Here is a 20,145-nt window from a genome sequence, read left to right on the forward strand (position 1 = left end):
GCAAACCCATTACTTGTTCCATTTCCCTGATAAAGCTGTTCCTTCGAGACAAGTCCTGAATCAGTGATTTTGATGAAAGCAGTGATTTTAAGCTGTTACAAAGTGTGTCTTGCTGACCTCAGACACTTGCTCTCCCTTATTACTTTTATTTCTTCTATATATGATCATAGAGGAAGCGATCTAAAAGTATTTTATTTTGTGGCTTCTCTTTTAGAAAACTGGTCACTGCATGGAGGGGGGCAAATTTACACGGGCTTGTGTAACTATAGAACTAGTAGTTAAAAAATAAATCGGTGTTATTTCAGGACGCATGGTGGCCTTCCGTATTTGCATTTGATAAATATTGTTATTTCACTGAAGCCAATAAGAGTTTGTTTGGTGGTTTGTTTGTTTGTTTTTGTGTGTGTCTTCTTTTTCCTTTCTTTTTCCTTTCTTTTTCCTTTCTTTTTCCTTTCTTTTTCCTTTCTTTTTCCTTTCTTTTTCCTTTCTTTTTCCTTTCTTTTCCTTTCTTTTTCCTTTCTTTTTCCTTTCTTTTCCTTTCTTTTCCTTTCTTTTCCTTTCTTTTCCTTTCTTTTTCCTTTCTTTTTCCTTTCTTTTTCCTTTCTTTTCCTTTCTTTCCCTCGCCCTTTTCCCTCGCCCTTTCCGTCTTTCCTTCTTTTTCCCTTTTTCTTTCTCCCCCCCTTTTTTTTTTTTTCCTGTTTTGTGTTTGGTTTGCTTTGTTGGTTTGTTTGTTGCGCTTTGTTTTGTTTTTTAAGTAGTTTTGAGTTCGATGGTCCCGTTGCAAAATATCCTCCCCCTGCAGAACTAAAAGGGCTCATTGTTTGCTTCCAGTGCCCCCCTCTCCCCAAACAAACTTGCAGGAGCGTCGGTCTTTCAAAGCACCTTGTACCATCAAATTTTGGACCCGGAGCCCATCCGTCTCCTGCCCGGAGGGGTGCTGCTCTGCCTGCCGGGCTCCAGCCGCGCCCCCGCCCGCCGCCCCGCTCCTCCCGGCGCCGCATTAGGACCCTGGTCAGTTCCAGGGCCGCCGCCCCGGGCTGCTCCGGGCCCCGGGCTCCCCCCGCCGGGCCCGCCCGGGCGCCGCCGCAGCGCCGGCAGGTTGCGGCCGGCTGCTCTGGGCGCATCCCCGCCCGCTCGGAGCGAGGGGAGAGCGGGTCGGCTCTGCCCGGCCTCGGTAGCGGCTACGGCTGCCCGCAGCGCCGGGAGCCGGCCTTGCGGCTTCAGGCGGGCGTTTGGCTTCGTCTTCGTGCGAAAAAAAAAAAAGCCTTTTTGCTGAAAGGAAGAATGTGGTAGTGGCCCGCTCGAAAGAGTTTTGGAAGTTGGAGCTTTGAAGGGAGAGGGGGGTCGGTGTCTGTAGCGAGGAAACTGTGCTGCAAACAGCGCGTTTCTCCCGTACGGCGCGGCTTGGGGCCGGCGGGCTGCCCGAGGGCAGGAGGCTTTAATTTGTGGGGAGCGAGCTCAGGTCACGCTCTCCTGTGGTTCCCCTGCCACCGGGCTGCTCGGGAAGGGCTCGTCGCCGAGAGGCAGCGATGGATGTGCCGAAGGACACCTGGTGGACGCAAGTCTGAAATGCCTCTGCCGCAGCCCGGAGACGGCTTCTCCTCCCTCACCTCTGGATGTGGAGTTCCTTCGCTGTTTTGCCTACAAGCCCTTGGCAGCTTGGTACTTGGTGGCCTCTTGTCAAGCTGCCCCCCTGCTAAGCTGTAGCCCCTTTTGGCTGCGGCAGGGGCGCTGCCAGCAGCGCAGAGCCAGCCTGTCCTGGCACCCCTGTCCCACAGCGTACCGCCCCTCAACCACAGCAACTGAGCTTGTGAGGGCACAGCGGGGGCCAAGGATTACTTACCAGAAAGCCACCCTTGGTTAAAAGTCACCTGGACAGCTTCAGTCTGGTTTGGCAAAACTTCAGTGTTGGCGCACACACGGATGTGCAGAACATCCTCTCCCAAAATAACCTTGTGATGGGTTACAGGGTGAGAAATCATCTTCGAGTTCAGCTGCGCTGGGGGAGACACAAACGCTGCATGCAAGGTGGATATCAAAAAGTATCTGCTGTGTCAGAGGCACCAGTTCAGTGAGTGTTTCAAGTTGACTAGTTCGAGGAGTGATTTCTAGAGATTCTGAGAATTTCATTAAAGTCATTTTAATTAAGGCAAAGATATTTTAAAACCATGAAGAAACTCAAGCTACCATGCAGTAAAACTGGTAGGGTGTGCTGTAGCTTGGTTGTGAGCTTTTCTTGAGAGGGCAGATGGATGTAAATGAAGATATATGGGGAAGATGAGAAGAACATCTGCCTTTTTCAGCTCTCTATGAGAAATGTACAAGCAAGGCAAAAATAAAACTGAGCCACTGAGCTTGTTTCAGCTTGTGGTAGGTGTAGGAAAATTTCTGGAAGTCCCTCTTCTCTCTCTTCAGTCCAGATGCACAGATCAGTGGAGCATTTAACTACCTCTACTGTTGACATTTAAATTTTTTTGTAGTGTGCTGAAACACATGTTGAAACACAGACAAGCGCAAACAGCCACCACGTACGCCCAGCAATCTGTTTCCCGGTGGCTTACCTCCTTGATTCCATAGCTGTTATTTGTCCTCTTTATTTTGACATTTAATGTGAAATTATGCTAGGCGTTAGTTGTTTACTGGGATTTTTAATCTTGACCAATACACAGGCAAGTATTTGTCTATCTCTCTCCCTCTCTCATGCCAAGGGTGATACAACAGAAGAAAATGTAGCATGAGAAAATCACAAGGCTTAGCTAATTTGTCAAGTGCTGTCTACAGTCCAGCGTTTTTACCATCCTTTGCTGCGAAGGACTGTTGGGAAGGAAATTAAGTGCTCACTGAAGTGATCTATCTGCAGGGTCTGATGAGTGCTCATCTGCTTTGGTTGATTCCTTGCAGGGTACAGACAGTAGTAATCCCAACTCTCAGTGTTTGTCAACCACTCCTGTTCCTGTCTCGTTCTGAAATCCTGGTGAACAAAAAGACAACTGGCAAGATGTGTGAAGGGGATATGATTAATACATTTTGCCCTGAAAGTTTGGTTATAATACCAAATTAATGGGCTTTTTGCCTGCCTTGTTTTCACTATCTAAGCAGCAGGATCAATCTTGAAGAGGCTTGGGGGTTTTGGTTTACAAATTGTTGGCTTTCTAACATTGTTTGGATACATTAAGTGTAAGAAGATTGGTGAGGAACAGGGAGAGACAAAACCAATAACTCAGCAGTGTTTTGCAAAGGGTTACTCCAAGGCACGTTCTTCTGAATAATGATGAATTGCTTCCTGATTTGTGGTCAGTGACTTTTTTTGGTGTAATTACTGTCAAGAAGGAAGCTGAACAACTAGAGTACATTTCTTAGACCTAGCATAGTGGAGCATTTTCATCAAAACCCTTACGCCTTTTTGACCAAACCCACTCGACATATGTTACCGGAACTGCTGCCTCCTTTCTATAAAGGGGGTGATCTGTGAGTACATGTCTCAAAGCCATTTCATATTCTGTTTTGTATGCCACTGTATGCTGGTGAGAGAATTGTAGGTCGTGTCTTTTTTTGTTCTCCTTTTAGCTATCAGGACGGGTACAGAGCGAAGAAGGTAGGGGTGGGCGGGAGTTTCATTTTCATCCGGAGGAACAGTCATTCCAATTTCTAACTTACTAGAAAAGTGAGCTCTGTAGCAGTGAAGCGATTGATAGCTATTGAATAATTTTGTTTGCTGGAACTAGACTTTTGGGGGTTGCCTTTGATAGGAGAAATAACTTCTGAAGGTATTTGACAGTCTCTGTACGTTCCACTTACTGTTTTTTCTTGTAAATGTATTTCCACAAAACACATTTTTCAGGCAGTGTTTGTCTTTGACTTCCATGTGTCTTGGTAAGATGCTAGTGTCTGACAAAGCTGGTTGTACCATATCCAACACAGTTGTTAATTAAATTATTTCTGTTTTGCTGACCTGTCACTAAAAATTTCTTGCGTCGGTTGCTTTACCTTGTTAAGTTTGGGGGACAGGGGAGAGGAAAGAAGACTTTTTGATTTCTTCTGGCCATGGACTGATCCTGTGCTGCTCTTCTTGTAGGTCACTGGAGTTATAAGCAAAGAGTACATCCCAAAAGGAACGCGCTTTGGACCCCTGGTAGGAGAGATCTATACCAGCGATACGGTTCCCAAGAATGCGAACAGAAAATACTTTTGGCGGGTAAGCAGGAAAAAACAGCCCCGTGTTGTTGCAGTAAGCAGATCACTAAATGAGTACAGCTGAGAAGCTGGGTCACTTCCTGCCTCAGACCTGCGCGCAGGCAGGGGGCAACTCCTGCCACGCACCGACAGAGAGCCAGTCGGGTCAAACAAGCCGAGGAAAAGCCTGGGCTGCCTTGGAGGTGGGGACTGTGTGGGTGCAGAGAGCAGGGGAGATGCGCTGCCCTGCCCGGCTCTGTCTTCCGAAACGGATCGGTGCTTGATTGTGTAAAGAAATAGTTCTGCTGCTTGCTGCAGGGGCAGGTTATTTTACATTTCTTCACCACAAAAAGTCATTCTTGTTTATGCAAATACCACATATCCTTGATTTTTCCAGCTACGAAGAAGCTGTGAAAGTACTGCATAATCTTTTACTCTGGAATTATGATACATTTTGTGCCGTTTTTCCCTGGGTTTTAGATCGAACTGCTGTAACACAGTAGTGGAGGTCTTCAGCATATATCATTCAAGTCATAAGCTTTTCTAACCCACTTCAGAAAGTGTTAAAGAGCAGCCTACAGATCTGAGTAAAGAGAAGAATCCATTAATGGCAGACAAACACTAGAGGTGACGTCTAATTTGCACTCTGTAGTATAAGCTGGAAGGGAGCATGAGCCAATTTGTTTTGGCTTGGGAAGTCTGTGCTGGGGAATATGCTTCCAGTTTATCGGTTGACATAATACTTGGTCTCCTTTACAGATCCATTATTAATTGTTAGAGAACGTTCCTTCAGCCCCATCTCCTTCTATGGATTTGTTTTGCTGCCTTCTGGCCACTTAGGTTGTGTCTAAATTGGTGGATTTGGGAGTATTTCCAAGCCTCTGTGCCCAGGTGCCTGCCTGCTTTAGCAAAATCCCGACCTCGCATCCAGGTGAAACCCAGGGCAAGCACCAGCCTTCCCCACACCCTTTTCTTCCTACCTAATTGCATCATTTTGGTTTTCTCAGGTCATCTTTGTGCAATGTAACACAGCATTGCACAGGCAGTTATTTGCATGGGTGTTTTTACAAAGCAAGCGACTGTTTTCACATTCATAAGGCTACAAAATGTGTCTTTTAGCCAGATTTTTCAGAAGCTTGTGACTGGCATAGGAAGAGACTGGCATGCCGGCCCTAGCACTGCTAGTTGCTAGTGAGACAACCTGGTCTAGCTGAAGATGTCCCTGCTCATTGCAGGGGGGTTGGACTAGGTGACCTTTGAAGTTCCCTTCCAACCCGAACGATTCTGTTTCTTTAATGAGACGGCAAACATTGGGAAGAGGAGCTGCTAACCATCTTGCAGGGCTTCGCGAGAAAGATGGCGTCATTCTCATGATGTGATTTTAAGCCTTAATGTGGAGGGATCCTTGGAAATAATATCCTAGGAGCCATCTAAGCATCGTTAAATTCCCTTTTATAATCTCTTGATTCGTTCAAGGCACGCTGCTGCACCAAGAATGAATTCCTTCCTAGGGGTCTGAAACAGGCTTGCATATGCAAAGGAAATTGTGGGAGATAACATCCCACATGTTATTAACAGCATCCTGGGCGTGCTGGCAGGAGCGGGAACATCTGCTGCCCGCACGGGGGGACGCTGCCTGCGCCTTGCCCACGCGTAGGGGAGCAGGGCCGCCCGGGGCCGGCGTCATTTCTGGGAACCGCGCCGTGACTCAGCACATCTGTTCTGGCCTTCCCCAGAATAGGTGGGAGTCCGGTTGGGGCCCCTTGGCCCCACAGCCGGAGCAGGGTGACCGGCAGCGTCCCCGGCCCTGCCGTGGGAGCCGCGGAGGGCCGGTTTGGGAAGCGGCGGCAGGCGTCGAGCGCCGGAGTCCCGCGTTCCTGGAAGTTTGCGAGCCGGGGGTGAGCAGAGAAACCCGAAGGCTCCTCTCGATGCAGCACGACTCGCCCGGCTCTCTTCCATTTTCTCATAACAAACACACCGCAAAATCTCTCGCAAGCCGCTTTGATGAGGCCACATGTATTTCCCCCTTCTCAGTTTACAGGAAGTTACTCTTAAAAGAAAGTGATTCTGGTGTTTACGGCCCACGTTAAAGGGCCAGGCTGCCTTGCCCCTCTCCGCCGGCGGCTCTTTCGGGGAGCAGAGGAGAGGTCCTGGCCGATGGGTGCTCATGGGGCGTGATGCCCGGCCAGGTGGGTGCAAAAGGCAGTGGTGTGAGCAGAGAGGCGGGAACACGCCGTGGAGGGTTTTCCCCGTGAGAGAAGCTCCGTCTCCCCTTTGGAAAGGCATGTCCTGCTCAGCGAGGTGCGTCGCTGGTTCCTCACGGGCTGGCTTTTGCCCGGTCGTCTGCTTCGCAAAACTCGGGAGCCCCATTTCATCCAGTGTGGAGTTAGTTCCCTCTGACAGGAAGGGATGTGTCTTTAACAAACATGTCTCCTGGATTTTCTTTTTTTTTTTTTTTCTTTTCTTTTTTTTCAATAGTTGTCTTATTCTTATCACTTGATTGGGACTTCTTCCCCCTGCAAGCCGCTGAGCAGCTTTTAGATCAATATTTCTCTTTCCCTTCTGTGGACAAGCCAGAACGTGTCCCTCGTTAGGAAAAGTGACTTCTCATCAGCTGGCCCCTCTCCAGGTCTTCGTTAAGTTATGGCAGGTGAATTTCATCTTTGCCTCACCCAGCCTTTCTACAAAAGGGCTACAGTCCGGCTATGAGCAAGTGTTGCTTTAGGACTCCAGGGGGGTGGAGGATGTTTGCATAGTTTAAACCTTTGGGCGGAGGTGGTAGGAAACTGCAAGTACAGAGGCCATAGAAAAAGGTGAGAAAGACTCTGACTGGCACAGCCAGTCAGTCAGTCTTACACACAGGTGACTCAAAGCATTAATGCAAGCATGCACTCAGACCTGCGGTCATGAGCGTCACCCACTTGTTGATCATAGCACCAGGAAAAGGGCTCTAAGGTAGCCTGTTCACGCAGGGAGAGTACTTTGCATTTCAGATTTTGGGTCTGATCTGTCCATGCTAGCAGAGCCATGGGCTAAGCAGAAATGGAAGAGGTGACTGGACTTACCTTTGAATAGGCATCTTTTTTCTTAACACAGAGGATATCATAGTTGGAAAGGAGGGAAAGCAGCTCGAACTCTTATTTCAGTAATATCTTCTTGGTTTTGTTTTTTTTTTTTTTAAAAAGCTTATCATTTTTCTCCTCTGGACTCTGCGCACATGTTGCGTGTTGTGCGTATATATGTTCATAGGCACTTCCTCTCTGTTCCAGATCTATTCAGGTGGTGAGCTTCACCACTTCATTGACGGATTTAACGAGGACAAGAGCAACTGGATGCGTTATGTAAACCCGGGCTACTCTGTTCAGGAACAGAACTTGGCTGCTTGTCAGAATGGAATGAACATCTACTTCTACACCATCAAGCCCATCCCCGCCAACCAAGAGTTGCTTGTGTGGTATTGCCGAGACTTTGCAGAGAGGCTGCACTATCCCTCGTCCAGAGAGCTGACAATGATGAACCTCAGTAAGTGGATTACAGTACAAACAAGGAATGCTAGTAATGTCTCTTCTGTCTAAATGATCTAATAATAAGTTGTATAATTAGACAGCTGCATCATCTGTTGTGTCACAGTAGGTAGCTCGGAGTGGAAAAGGGGAATTAAAAAACCCGACACAACAGAATGAGTTCCCAGTGCCAGTTCAAATCCAAACAGATTATAAAAAATCTGAACACTTGCTGGCTTACAATCTGAGTCTTATCTGATGAAATTCTGGACAGACAACCTGAATGTATCCTCTGCCTTCAGAGCTGTAGATGTTGGTTCACTCTCAGACTGCCCAAGTCTAGATCTCATGGCGCGTTGAGCAAAAGTCTGCTTTGACAACGTACCTAAAGGCGGTCCAGTCGTGCTCCCAAACTGTGCAAGGGAGCGGCCGTAAGCCATGACTCTGTCTAGATGTCTGACAAAATATATGTTGGCTGCATAATGCTCTTTGAGCCTCGCATTTACGCTTACTTACCTTATGGGAGCAAACCTCCCGTGGTCTTCTCATCTGGTTACTTGTCCTTTAAGCTCAGTGTATTTTGTCCTCGTTTCTTGGCTGCGTATCGCAGCTTTCGTTTTCTGTTCAAAAGTAATAGCACTGGTGGTGAGGGGAAGAGGTATTTCCAGGAGTTTATCTCTGTGTTCCTCTGTGGTTTCTGACCATTTCCAGCCTCAGCGCTTTACTCGTAGCTTAGTCACTGCCTAGCACCTCACCCAGAGCCCCTTGAAAAAAGGGAGAGATTCTCGCTGACTTCTCATTTGACTCTTAGGCTGCTTCCCCCCAGCTAGCTGCTCGGGGCCAGAGCAGAGTGTTCTTTTGTCCTTCTGCCAGCGCCTACACTGAAATTTGAAGGAAAAACTGCAAGCAGGTTTTTGTTTGGTTTTTGTTTTGATTGTGTGTTGGTTTTCACGTGTGCGTGGGTTTTGTTTGGTTGGCTTTTGTTTGTTGTTTAATATGAAGAGAACTATTTGCTGTTATTTTGCAACAAATAATGGGTTATAAAATATCAGTGTTACTTCAGTGATCATTGGAGCTAAAATGTAACTCGGCGTGATGAAAACGATGTCACATATTCAGGTTAATCAAAAGTACATCTGTCCTCCATGGATGTTGTCCTTTTCACCAGTTTTTGGTCTTTCCCTACTAAATGTAAGAAATTGTAGAAGAAAATTTGCTTTCTCTTAATGGCAGAGGGAAGAGAGGGAGGGGATGTCCTATGCTGGTATGTTCCCTATTCAAAAAAGATCCCACTGATTCTGTCATCTTTGCGCATGCATGATTTCGTCACTTGCCGTGCGGTTTTATTTCCCGGTATGATGAACCGCCGGCTTTGCAGTGGGACATGCAGATGGGACAGGGCAGTAGCGTTAGAGGTTCCTGCGGATAAGGAGTTTGCAAAGACCCAGCCAGGCACGCTTGGCCACTTGGTAGGAGGACACACAAACGCAGCCTCAGTTTCCTGCATCTGCTGGCATCTTAGGTCGCCTTGCAGAAGTAGTGAGGAATGTATTTGTAAAGTGTCAACTAATTACCTGGTTGTTCTTACTCTAGTCAAAACTGGGGGTGTCTGGCCACGTGCAGAATAGTCTGTTTTAGAAAAAGTAGTTTTAATATGTGGATTTAAAGAGACAGGATCTTGAGAAACAGTTTTGTAGTTCAGCCTTAACATTTGAAAGAGCAGCCTTGCCAGATGCTGAGATGGAAATATCCCTTATATTTAAAGATAATTTCACTTAAACCATTTAGAAATGTTATGTTGGCCTCCTCCACCTAAAGAAAAGAGGAGTTCGGAAAAATGAGAAAAAGTTCTTGCTTTTTTAATCTTTTCCCCTCACACATTCAGGCCTGAGGCCTGCAGTTGGTCCAGAAACCCTACAGGTTCCATAAGGATTGAGGTTTTCTAAAGTTTCAGTGCTATTCCTTGAAAAGTACAGAGAGAAATCCAAGAGTTCTTTCAAATACACTTATTTGCTGAAATGCGAGCAGGGATGCTTTTTCCAGTGTTAGTACAGGAACCAGATGAGTTTAAAGTGAGTATCAGCACCGTTCAGTTTTCTTCTTCCCAGGCCACTTCTTCCAGTGAAATGTAAAATTAGTGAAGATCCCTCTCCAGCCTCTCCCTTTAGCACAAGCCTGGCCAAGGTGCCCCCACACCGTGTTCATCTGTGAATAAGGTGCAGAAGGCTCGTCCCCGCACAGCTGGCACCCTGCGCCTGCTGCAGACGTGGGGCTTTGCCCCATCAAAACATCGTAACGCAGTCTTGCTTGGGGCCACCTCCCAGCTGGTCACCTCCTCCACCTGCGAGAAGGTCAAGGAGGCTGTCTCCAGCCAAACGTAATTTGGTGTTTAAAGTGTCACAGCTTCCCTCGGAGGAGCCGGTGAGCATCACCCTCTCTCCCATCTCCTGGCTGCTGGTTTTGGCACCCTCCGAGGAAGAAGCAGGGCAGGTCAGGGTCCAGGTCCCACCGCCGGCTGGAGTCAGGGCTTCCTCCTGCTGGAATGCAGCCATGGTGCGTTGTGCCCAGCTCCCTCTCTCCACCACGTCTTGTGTGTGCAGAGCGCGCCAGTGCCCGCCAGAGGCTTTGGAAGAGCTGCGCCCTTGGCTGGTGGCCACAGGAGGGGCCGCCTGGGACACACACCGATGGGGAGCTTCCACTATGGCCTCAGTTTTGCCCACTTCAAATACAGGCAGCTGCTCGAGGTGCCTCAGGGCTTTGAGGATCGTGGTTTTGTAGTTCGGCACCTCAGTTCCTCTTTAAGCACCTGAGCGGGATGGGCCTCCGGAGAAAAATGTATCAGAGAATTTCTCTGGCTTTATTTCCTGTAATTAGTGGCCTCAAAAATGAGAGAACTACCACTTTAGAGCATAAGTATATTTACACATCCCCATGTAACATCTACTTGCCTCTGTAACAGCAAACTTTCAAATTAAAGGTAACTTCTCCAGCGTTAGTTCATTCGTGCTGCAGAAGGAAAGCATCCGGATTGAAGACGGCAATTAGGCATGTACTTAGTTATGGGTTTAACCCCGTCCCCTGTGTTTTCTTGAATTGGGGCCTTTGACCCAGTCCTTCAGACGCTGCAGCACACACCTACCTGCCTTCGAGGCCGTGATTAGCTCCGAGTGGAGCTGCGTAACGTGGAGTGGATGTTGAGGTGGCTGCAGGGAGTTGCACAACAGCGGCAGAGGCAAGACCGTGGAATCCCAGCAGGGGAAACTCAGTCTCCTTTCAGACAATCCCTTTCTCCTTCCTGCCTGTTTTGAGCCCACTGATGTTTTCTGTCAATAGTTGAGATACCTCACCTTCAGATGGTGCCATTGTCCAGTAAATAATTTTATGTGTGATGGCACAAGATTTCTGTATTATGCTGGCCAAAAAAATCAAATTTCTATAATACGTTAAATGTGCTTAACCTCATTTAACTAGACCTTCAGATTGGTTTTTATTTTATTTTATTTTATTTAGTCTGTGATGTTTTATTTTTGGAGTAGCAAACAGACCAAGGAAGTTTGCTTTGGGGGTCCCATATCATTTAGCATTTAATTCCTACCTCACCGTAGGAGGATTAGTTTGAGATGGAGGGTAGAGAGGATAACAGTTAAAAAAATAATAATAATTTTTAAAAAACCCCACACCAAACAATTGCATTGACTCAGGACCTGACTATTTGATAATAATGTTCACGTATTGCAATCATATGATGCAACTTCCTGCTGCTCATGTCCATGTTTGTCTCTTCAGTCAAGTATGGGCAGGTGACGTCTTTTGGTCAACGTTCAGGAAAAAAGTTTGAGTTGCGGGGGGGAAGACAATTTCCATATTTACAAAACATTTGGCAAGCTTCTTGTTTCATTAACCAGGTAGTATGTAAAAATCTTCGGGATTCTATGAAGATTAACTTTTTAATGCTCTTTATTAAATGTAATTTATTATTTTTCTTCTTCGGGCTGGACCTGACACGCTGGCCGTTAGCTGAGCCCCACCGCTGGCTTTCCCTTTTGTTTATGGGCAGTTTCACTTTCTGGTTTTAAAGCTTTTCTGTTTGGGTTGAGAGGAAACATCTGCAGTTGCTTAAAAAAAATGCCTCCTGGAATCTTCAAAAGGGCTCAGGAAAATGATTTTGAAATGATATGAAAGGTTGTCTTCACAAAAGCAGAATTTGGGGGCTCAAGTTGACTTTAAAGGAGCTTTCAAATAATCCTCAATATTAAGACCTTCTCGGAGCAAAATGTTTTCAAAGGCATGTCACCCTGCCTTGGACACATTTAGAAAACAGATGATCAAATTATAGACTTCTAAATGTTGGTCTCCGTTCTCACTCTGAGTGGAAACACTCTTTGTTTTGCCTGCTTCACAACTTCGAGGTTCTCTTTCTTCCAGCAAAAGAGGTGCTTAATTTAGATCGAAAATGTGAATCGGCATAATTAAGCTCCACCACTCAAAGTGTTCAGTACCCTCTCGCTCCCAAAATTACTGTTGAAATTACTGTCTGCCTACAACCGTTTTTCAGGTTTTTAGAAAAAAAACCCAACAGATCATTGTTTTTGTGAAGTCTTTCTCAGGCTACAGCTCGGAGCGCAGGAACAGAGAGCAAAGGCTGTGGCTGCGACACCCACACTGGAGTGACTTCAGGCAGCGTCCCCGCCCAGGTTTTATTAATACTTAAAAGTAACAGGAGTTTTGTCCCTTTTCCTCTTGCACACACTCCCTAATCTCAGATCTGAGCAAATAATCTGTTGACCTCGGTGAAGAGTGGATCAGCACGTCTAGGTTTTTATTGTTTCTTTCTTTCCCCCCACCCCAGATCAGCGATTTACAAATGCAGCTGCACTGTTCTTCTCTTGTCATGAACCTCTTTTCTGTGTGTCTCTCTGACCACAGAAACTAGATGGATCTTGGAAGAGTACGTGCCTCTATTTAGTGTATATACATGTATGTACACTAAATGCATTTCAAGAGTGAGAGGAGGACATTGTGATCAGTAAGAAATATAAAATCACAAGTTAATAAAAATAACATTTATAAGAAATATATGTCTTTTAACTTTGAAGTATGGCTCCTTTAAGAGCAACAAGAAAGGTTGTAAACCTCTCAATCAGTTTCAGCCCTGGTTTAAATCCATGTTCAGCATAAAACCTAAGAACCTCTCCTTGGCCCCTTCTCATATTTTACACTGTGCTGACACACTTGTTTATGTTTTGATCTCTCTGTTGTTCCCGAGCATCCCTTGTGCTCAGGTAATAAGGGGAAAAAGCCGAGAGGGGATTTATGGACCAAAAATAGCTTGCAAACTAAAGCGACCTGTCACAGTCAGACTTGAAAAATAATCTTTAAATATTGCCACTTCTGTCTACACGTGGAAATCGGTAGCAGGGGAGGCTTTACCGGGAACTTTGAAGGGAAGGAAGGAGCAATTATCTTCAGTCTGTCAGGTGTGGACACGGGCCTGTTGCACGAAGAAAGTCGCGTTCTCGCCGTGCGCTGCCTTTCCGCGGCTCGCGGGCTGCTCCGGCGCACAAGGCACGTACGTCCCGGCCCATGTTTGACCTGGCGGCAGCAGGAGCCGTCCGCCCCCCTTTCTCTATCGCTTTTCCAGCAGCGCCAGCACTTCTCCTTCCTCTTTCCCTCCCCTCGGATTTTTTTTTCTTTTTTTTTTTTGCTTTAAAAGAGGGAAGTGTCAATTTGAACTTCCTGCTTGACAGACCCCACTGAGAAACTGATATGGGCCTGATAAGGTGGCATTTATTTATTTTTTCTGCTGCCAGGCCTCACAAGTCCCACTTTCCACCCCTCCCACCCCCCCAGCTTTCAATACTTCCCCGTCTCAATACTTCCCGACACTGATAGTGTCACCAGGAATGTTTGCTCTGAGGCGCTGGCGTGGTGACAGGCAGCTGATAAGAAGATGTAGATAATATTATCCACAAGTGCCAGTGTGGAGCTTCTCGAACCTAGCAGGACCTCTATGTTATACCCAAGAATCTGGGTGGGCATTTAGAAAATGAGTTAACAGTCCACAAATACAGACAAAATGCCAAAAGAAAGCAGATGATTTTTAGTGCCAGGCAACGCCGACACACTATTAATTTATTTTTTAAACGGTTCTGCATTAAACTTTAACATCAAGAGAAGTAATTTGGAAGCAGTCTGCGCACTTATGTGTGGACGTGCTTGCTGCATAACATGCCGTATGTTTTATCGTAAATATTTTAATTGAACATAACTCTATTCAATTGCATTTCATTGCAACTTGAAAATATACAAACTGCCCACATAATTCAAATTAAATTTACTTGCTCCTTGTCTAATGCTATTTGAAAAAGGATGCTATTGTAAAAGCAGGTTGCTGTGAGTAGGGGCACACTTTGAAAACAGCTGTTTTCTTGGATGCATTTAATAAATGGCTGTTTCATTGCCTTACAAGGTAATGTTGCCAAATGATAAATTCCATCAGAGTAGTGAATAGTGAAGCAAAGGATGCACGTTGAAAGCAGCGTGGTCATTGCCCGTTCCAGTCTTCCTCTCTGGGTTCAGCTGGTCCTTCAAAAATCAGAAATAGCTGTTTCTCCCCCTGTTAGTGAAGCAAGAGCAGTCGGTCACAAAAGTAGAAATCTGGCTAAAGGGCTGTGATACTTTCGCGTCGCGTACCTGTCAGCGTTGACTTGTACCTCCTGATGGAAAACCTTGCGCGTAACTAACCACAAATACGAAACCTCCTTGTAGTTTTTCCCCTATAAGAAAATATCTTACAAGTCATCATTTCAAGATTATATAACTATTAACTCAGGGAGATTAGATAAAAGCAGACTTCTTTTTCTGTTGAAGACATCTTTCAGTGTACTGTTTGTATTATGTCCACATAACAATGTCTTTGCGTGCAGATAAACACTGTATGCACTGAACTGAGCTGAGTGGATACTAGCTTCTATTTCGTTCTAAATGCATATTTATTTTGCCCCCCCCTTTTTTTTTTTTTGAAGTACATTTCAACTTAAGCTGGAGCCAACTGGTCTTGCATGCTTTTGCTTTGCTTCAGCATTTTTTTATATAAAGTACAGCTGTAAGCAGAGGAGTTTTGCATAGACCGAATGCCACAGAAATCTGCAGTAAATAGTCTGCTTTGTTGTAGATGTTCCTAAGCAGCGTATTTAATGAGTAATGATCTGTTTACTGATGGAGAATACCTTCTCTTTGAAGGAGGCTTTCATCCTAGCCAGCCATGGGTTTTTTGGTACTGTAAGTAATTGAACCGGCTGGTGAAATGACTGCTGTGGTTTGGCAAAAGCCGATTTGTCATGCCTTGTTATTTTACTGAGGAACATTTCTGGGAGCTTGTGTTCTGCAAAGTCCTTCTGTTAAACCTGTATTGTGAACAAATGCTTGGTTCTGCATTTATTAGAAATACTGCTTAACTGGACATTCAATGGCAAAGCTACTCAAATTTAAGGGGAAAGAAAGGTGAAATCAGTTTGCAAAGTGGAGGCTGGCACTCTGCAAATGAATCGTCATCCAGATCTGTATGTACCGGCTGGTGTCCCTTAAACTAATGATGCTCTTTATTAACACTTAATACCAGCAGTCGTTTCTTCACACAGAAAGCAGGTTTTTTGCAAGTTAAATGATTGCTCATCTCCAAGAGTGGCCCTTCCTGCCCACTAAACTTGTAGGAGTTAGCCTGTGTTTTGGAAAGAGATAATGATGGTGGCCTACCTAAATAATCATGACCTCATCTTTGTATTTCAGCACAAACCCACGTTAATCCAAAGCAGCACAGTGCTGATAAAGATGAGCTGTGTCAGAAAAGCATCCCAAAGAAGGAGCACAGTGTGAAAGAAATCCTGAAAATGGAATCCAATCCTCCAAAAGGAAAAGACTTCTTCCAGACCAACATTTCACCAGTTACTCCAGAAAAAGACTTGGATGATTTGCGTAAAAACTATAGCCCGGAGAGGTGTTTCTTCCCTCGAGTTGTGTACCCGATCCGACCTCACATTCCAGAAGACTATCTGAAAGCTTCCTTAGCATACGGGATGGACAGACCCAGCTACGTTACTCACTCGCCCATCCAGACGTCTACAACGCCGAGTCCTTCCGGGAGGAGCAGCCCAGACCAAAGTTTAAAAAGTTCAAGCCCTCACAGCAGTCCAGGGGTCACGGTTTCACCTCTGGCACCTACTTCCCAAGAGCACAGAGAGCCGTACTCTTACTTGAACGGATCATATGGCTCAGAAGGATTGGGGTCTTATCCTGGATATGCACCCCCTGGCCACCTCCCACCTGCCTTTCTGCCGTCCTATAGCCCCCACTACCCCAAATTCCTGTTACCTCCGTTCAACATGAGCTGTAACAACCTGAGCGCTTTGAACAATATCAATGGCATCAACAATTTCAATCTCTTCCCAAGGATGTATCCTCTTTACGGCAACCTGCTCAGCGGGGGCAGCCTTTCCCACCACATGTTGACCCCCACCACGCTCCCCAGTTCGTTGCCCAGTGACGGAGGCCGTCGAGTGCTGCAGCCCGACCATCCGAGAGACTTCCTCATACCCGCGCCCAACAGTGCCTTCTCCATCACGGGCGCTGCCGCCAGCATGAAGGACAAGCCCTGCAGCCCCACCAGCGGCTCCCCCACAGCTGGTACAGCAGCCAGTTCAGAACACATAATGCAACCTAAACCTACCTCAGTGGTGTTGGCTGCCACCGGCGGTGAAGAAGCCATGAATCTCATTAAAAGTAAGAGGAATGTGACCGGTTACAAAACCCTCCCGTACCCGCTGAAGAAGCAGAACGGGAAGATCAAGTACGAATGCAACGTTTGCTCCAAGACCTTTGGCCAGCTCTCCAATCTGAAGGTACGCAGTGGAGAATAAGACACAAGCCTTCTTGGAAGGCTCTGGTTTCTCTCTACAGGTTATCTATGAAAAGTAGGGACAGGCCTCCCTTGCTTGTTAGTCTATCAGTCTGGGATTCATACGGCACCCACAGCAAGAAAGCATGGTTGTAGAGAGTGTTTTAACACTGACACCACCGAATTAACTAGATAGCATTGTACTTGGGCAGCGGGAGTCTTTGCTAACTTCAGGAAACATCTGAAAAGTACTTCTGTGCCAGTACTGGAAACTGCACATTGTTGATTGCTTTCTTTGTCCCTAGGTGCACCTCCGAGTACACAGCGGAGAGAGACCGTTCAAATGCCAGACTTGCAACAAAGGCTTCACGCAGCTGGCTCACCTCCAGAAGCACTATCTGGTACACACGGGAGAAAAACCCCACGAGTGTCAGGTATGTAACGCACCACCCAGACAACGTCCCTCAGAGGCCAAAGGGCCAGCAGGGCCAGTGGGGAGGGCTGTGCCACAAACGCGTGTCGCAGCCGTGCCCAGCCCCTGTGCCGCAGCATCTGTGAGACAGCAGGGTTGCCTTTAGCCTGCCAGAGCAACATCTGCCTGATAGAGTTTTGCCGTCTGCCACACTCAAAATGCTATTCAGCAATATTTAAATTAAAAAATGCAGGAATTTTTTTTTCCCCCCCTTTGTGAGAAAATGTGAAGATATCAAAAGCCGCTGCTTCATCCTGCCGTCTCCTCCTGGCTGTCTGCGATTTACACCATAAAATCCCCTCCCACTCATTCACTGTTTCTCTGCCACCCCCCACATCAGGTTTGTCACAAGCGATTCAGCAGCACCAGCAATCTCAAAACCCACCTGCGGCTCCACTCTGGAGAGAAGCCTTACCAGTGCAAGCTCTGCCCAGCCAAATTCACCCAGTTCGTGCACCTGAAGCTGCACAAGCGTCTCCACACTCGGGAGCGTCCCCATAAGTGCATCCACTGCCACAAGAGCTACATTCACCTCTGCAGCCTCCAGGTCCACCTGAAGGGCAACTGCCCCGTCGCCCCTGCCTCCGGGCTCTCCATGGAGGACCTGAACCGAATCAACGAGGAGATTGAGAAGTTCGACATCAGTGACAATGCCGACAAGTTGGAAGAAGTGGAGGACAATATCGACTTGACATCGATTGTGGAGAAGGATATACTGACCGTGCTCAGGAGGGAAATGGAAGGAGCAAACCTGAAAGCATCCCTGCAGAGGAACCTGGGAAACGGACTTCTCTCCTCAGGATGCAACCTTTACGAGTCGTCAGATATGTCCATTATGAAGTTGCCTCATGGTCACCCACTACCTCTGTTACCTGTAAAGGTCAAGCAAGAAACAGTTGAACCAATGGACCCTTAAGACTTTTTGGCAAAGTGATTTTTTTTTTTTTTTTTTTTTTTAATTTATGACTTGGCAAGTCAGGGTGCCTGTAGCAGTTGCTTGTACATAGTTTCAATGCTGCAAAGCAATCTTGGCTTACAGTAGTTTCCCTACGCTTTCCAGCTGAAAGAAGGAACTCCAAAGTTACTGTTTTCTCAGGGCATAAAAAGAGGCAAAGGACTGTGCATTGCCTCGCCAGTTACTAAAAGACAATCATCTATCCATAATTATTTTTTCAATGATAGTACTTCATAATTTATTATGCAATTAATCTTTCTAAAAAGCAATAATTAGGAAAATGTTTACAATGACTGGAAAATTCATTGTAATTTTTACTTTAAATGTTTTTATGTTTTATGGCCATTCTTTGTAGATATTTGTTTCTGCACATCTGTTTTAAGAACCTAAGATTGGGGTTTCAGCAAATACGTTTTATGTACCAATGTCTTTAAAACTGATGAGGTTTTTCGTATTGCCAAAGTTGGACATTTGACATACAGAATACTCGACCCGTTGGTTTGAAAGAAATGCTGTGTACTTTTCTGTGCAAATCACCCCACTGGGAACTGAAAAGGAAAAAAACCAAAACAGAGTAGTAGCGAGCAGGGAAGAAACTGCTCCCCTGCCTCTCTGAGGAGAGGAGAGAGATTCTTCTCCCTGCAGCTCTACCTGGAGCAGACGTGGCACAGCACACACCTCCCTGCCATGGACAGTATCACAGGTTTTTAGAAAACAGCTATAGCCCCACACATTGTCATGTAATTTTATGACCAAAGGAATTCATCAGCTCAAAGTGGCTCTTCCAGAATAAAATCTCACTTACCTTCTTTTGTTTCCAAAAGCAGTTTAAAAGCAAACACACAAATATTCTTAATATTCTGCCTAAAAGGTTTTTGGCAGACTTTTTTCTTCTTCTTTTTTTTTTTTTTTTTTTACTTTTGGCCAGAGCCTTCCAGGGATGAAAAAAAAAATAGATGGTCAGATTCCCTGAGAAAAAAGGGGTTTGGTTTTACTTGTATTTTCCTCTCCCACTTTGCCTGGGTAGAAGTGGGGAACAAAGTCCTTTCCCGGCACATACTTCTTTTTTTTTTTTTTTCTTCCTTCCTGTACGACTCAGATTTTTCTCAGTATTTGTGTTTGTACATTTTGTGGTTAATTTAATTAAAGAAGAAAAGGGCATTGCAAAGTTGTTGAACAACAATTACCTCAGTGCTTGTGTCCAGTGGTGCAGACAATGCTGTTTTATCTAAATGCTTTGCTACTTTAGAGAAGAAACCAAAATGTGCACAGGGGAAGACAGAATGCACATCCTTTTATCTTTTTGTTTTGCTAAGCCCAAAGATGATATGGTGACATTTGAGGTGTAGCAAAGAATACATGTATATTTATAGATATATTTATACCACTATACGATATATGTATATGTATATATATTTATACCACTTAAGTTGTGAGCCAAACCATGTAATAAAACCTATTTTTCATCTAAGTGTGAAAATCAGCTGTTATCCAGTTTCGCATATTACCAATGACCTCAAAACCAGAAGGTTGTGCCGAGGCATCGATCGCTGGCAGGCGCAGCCGCCCGGGTGAAGCCTGAGCTGGCAAACCCCTCAGGTGAATAATGTCACCCCCGCGGGGCGGATTTGGTGGGAATGACCCTGTTTGCAGGACTAGGGGGGTCGTCAGGCCCCTGCTGTCCCCTGCAGTCTGTACTGGGGGGAAGGAGGCGGGTGGACAGTCAATGAACAGCCAGAAAAGGTCACTGAAGGAACTTGAAGCCAAATCTGCCCCGTGCTTGGTGTGTTCAGAAGACACGGTGAGGGGCAGGGTGGAAGTTGGTGGGGATGAGCCCCTCGGCTCGTTTGCACCGGCCGCTAACGAGTTGCGCACTCAACTCGCATAAATACAAGTAGCATTATTACACACCTCCCCTCCGTGTATATCTTTTTGTCCTGTTATATTCCTCCAAATTTTGAAGTAGCCCACTTCAGCGATCCAGGATCCGGTGATCTTTTTTTTCAGTAAACTTCATTTTAATGCCTTCTGTTAAAAAACAATCATGAACTACAGCTTGCTCAACACAGCTCTTGAAGGACTACAGTTCATTACATTTCCACTCCTGCAAATTGTGAGGCTGACATCTTTTAAATGTAGCAATAGTTCA

General features: G+C 45.9%; 1 protein-coding gene across 2 annotated transcripts in view; it reads left to right on the plus strand.

The window, feature by feature from the left end:
• PRDM1 (PR/SET domain 1) overlaps window positions 1–17,957 on the plus strand; it is a 30,614-nt gene extending 12,657 nt beyond the window's left edge. For both annotated transcript variants that reach the window (XM_065632132.1, XM_065632134.1), the window contains 5 exons: window positions 4,076–4,195; window positions 7,443–7,695; window positions 15,465–16,573; window positions 16,875–17,003; window positions 17,382–17,957. In XM_065632132.1, the coding sequence (XP_065488204.1) occupies window positions 4,076–4,195; window positions 7,443–7,695; window positions 15,465–16,573; window positions 16,875–17,003; window positions 17,382–17,957 (2,187 nt within the window). The remainder of the gene's footprint in view (window positions 1–4,075; window positions 4,196–7,442; window positions 7,696–15,464; window positions 16,574–16,874; window positions 17,004–17,381) is intronic.
• Window positions 17,958–20,145: the final 2,188 nt, after the last annotated feature.

Source organism: Caloenas nicobarica, chromosome 3 (assembly GCF_036013445.1).
Source record: "Caloenas nicobarica isolate bCalNic1 chromosome 3, bCalNic1.hap1, whole genome shotgun sequence".
Taxonomy (NCBI): Eukaryota; Metazoa; Chordata; class Aves; order Columbiformes; family Columbidae; genus Caloenas; species Caloenas nicobarica.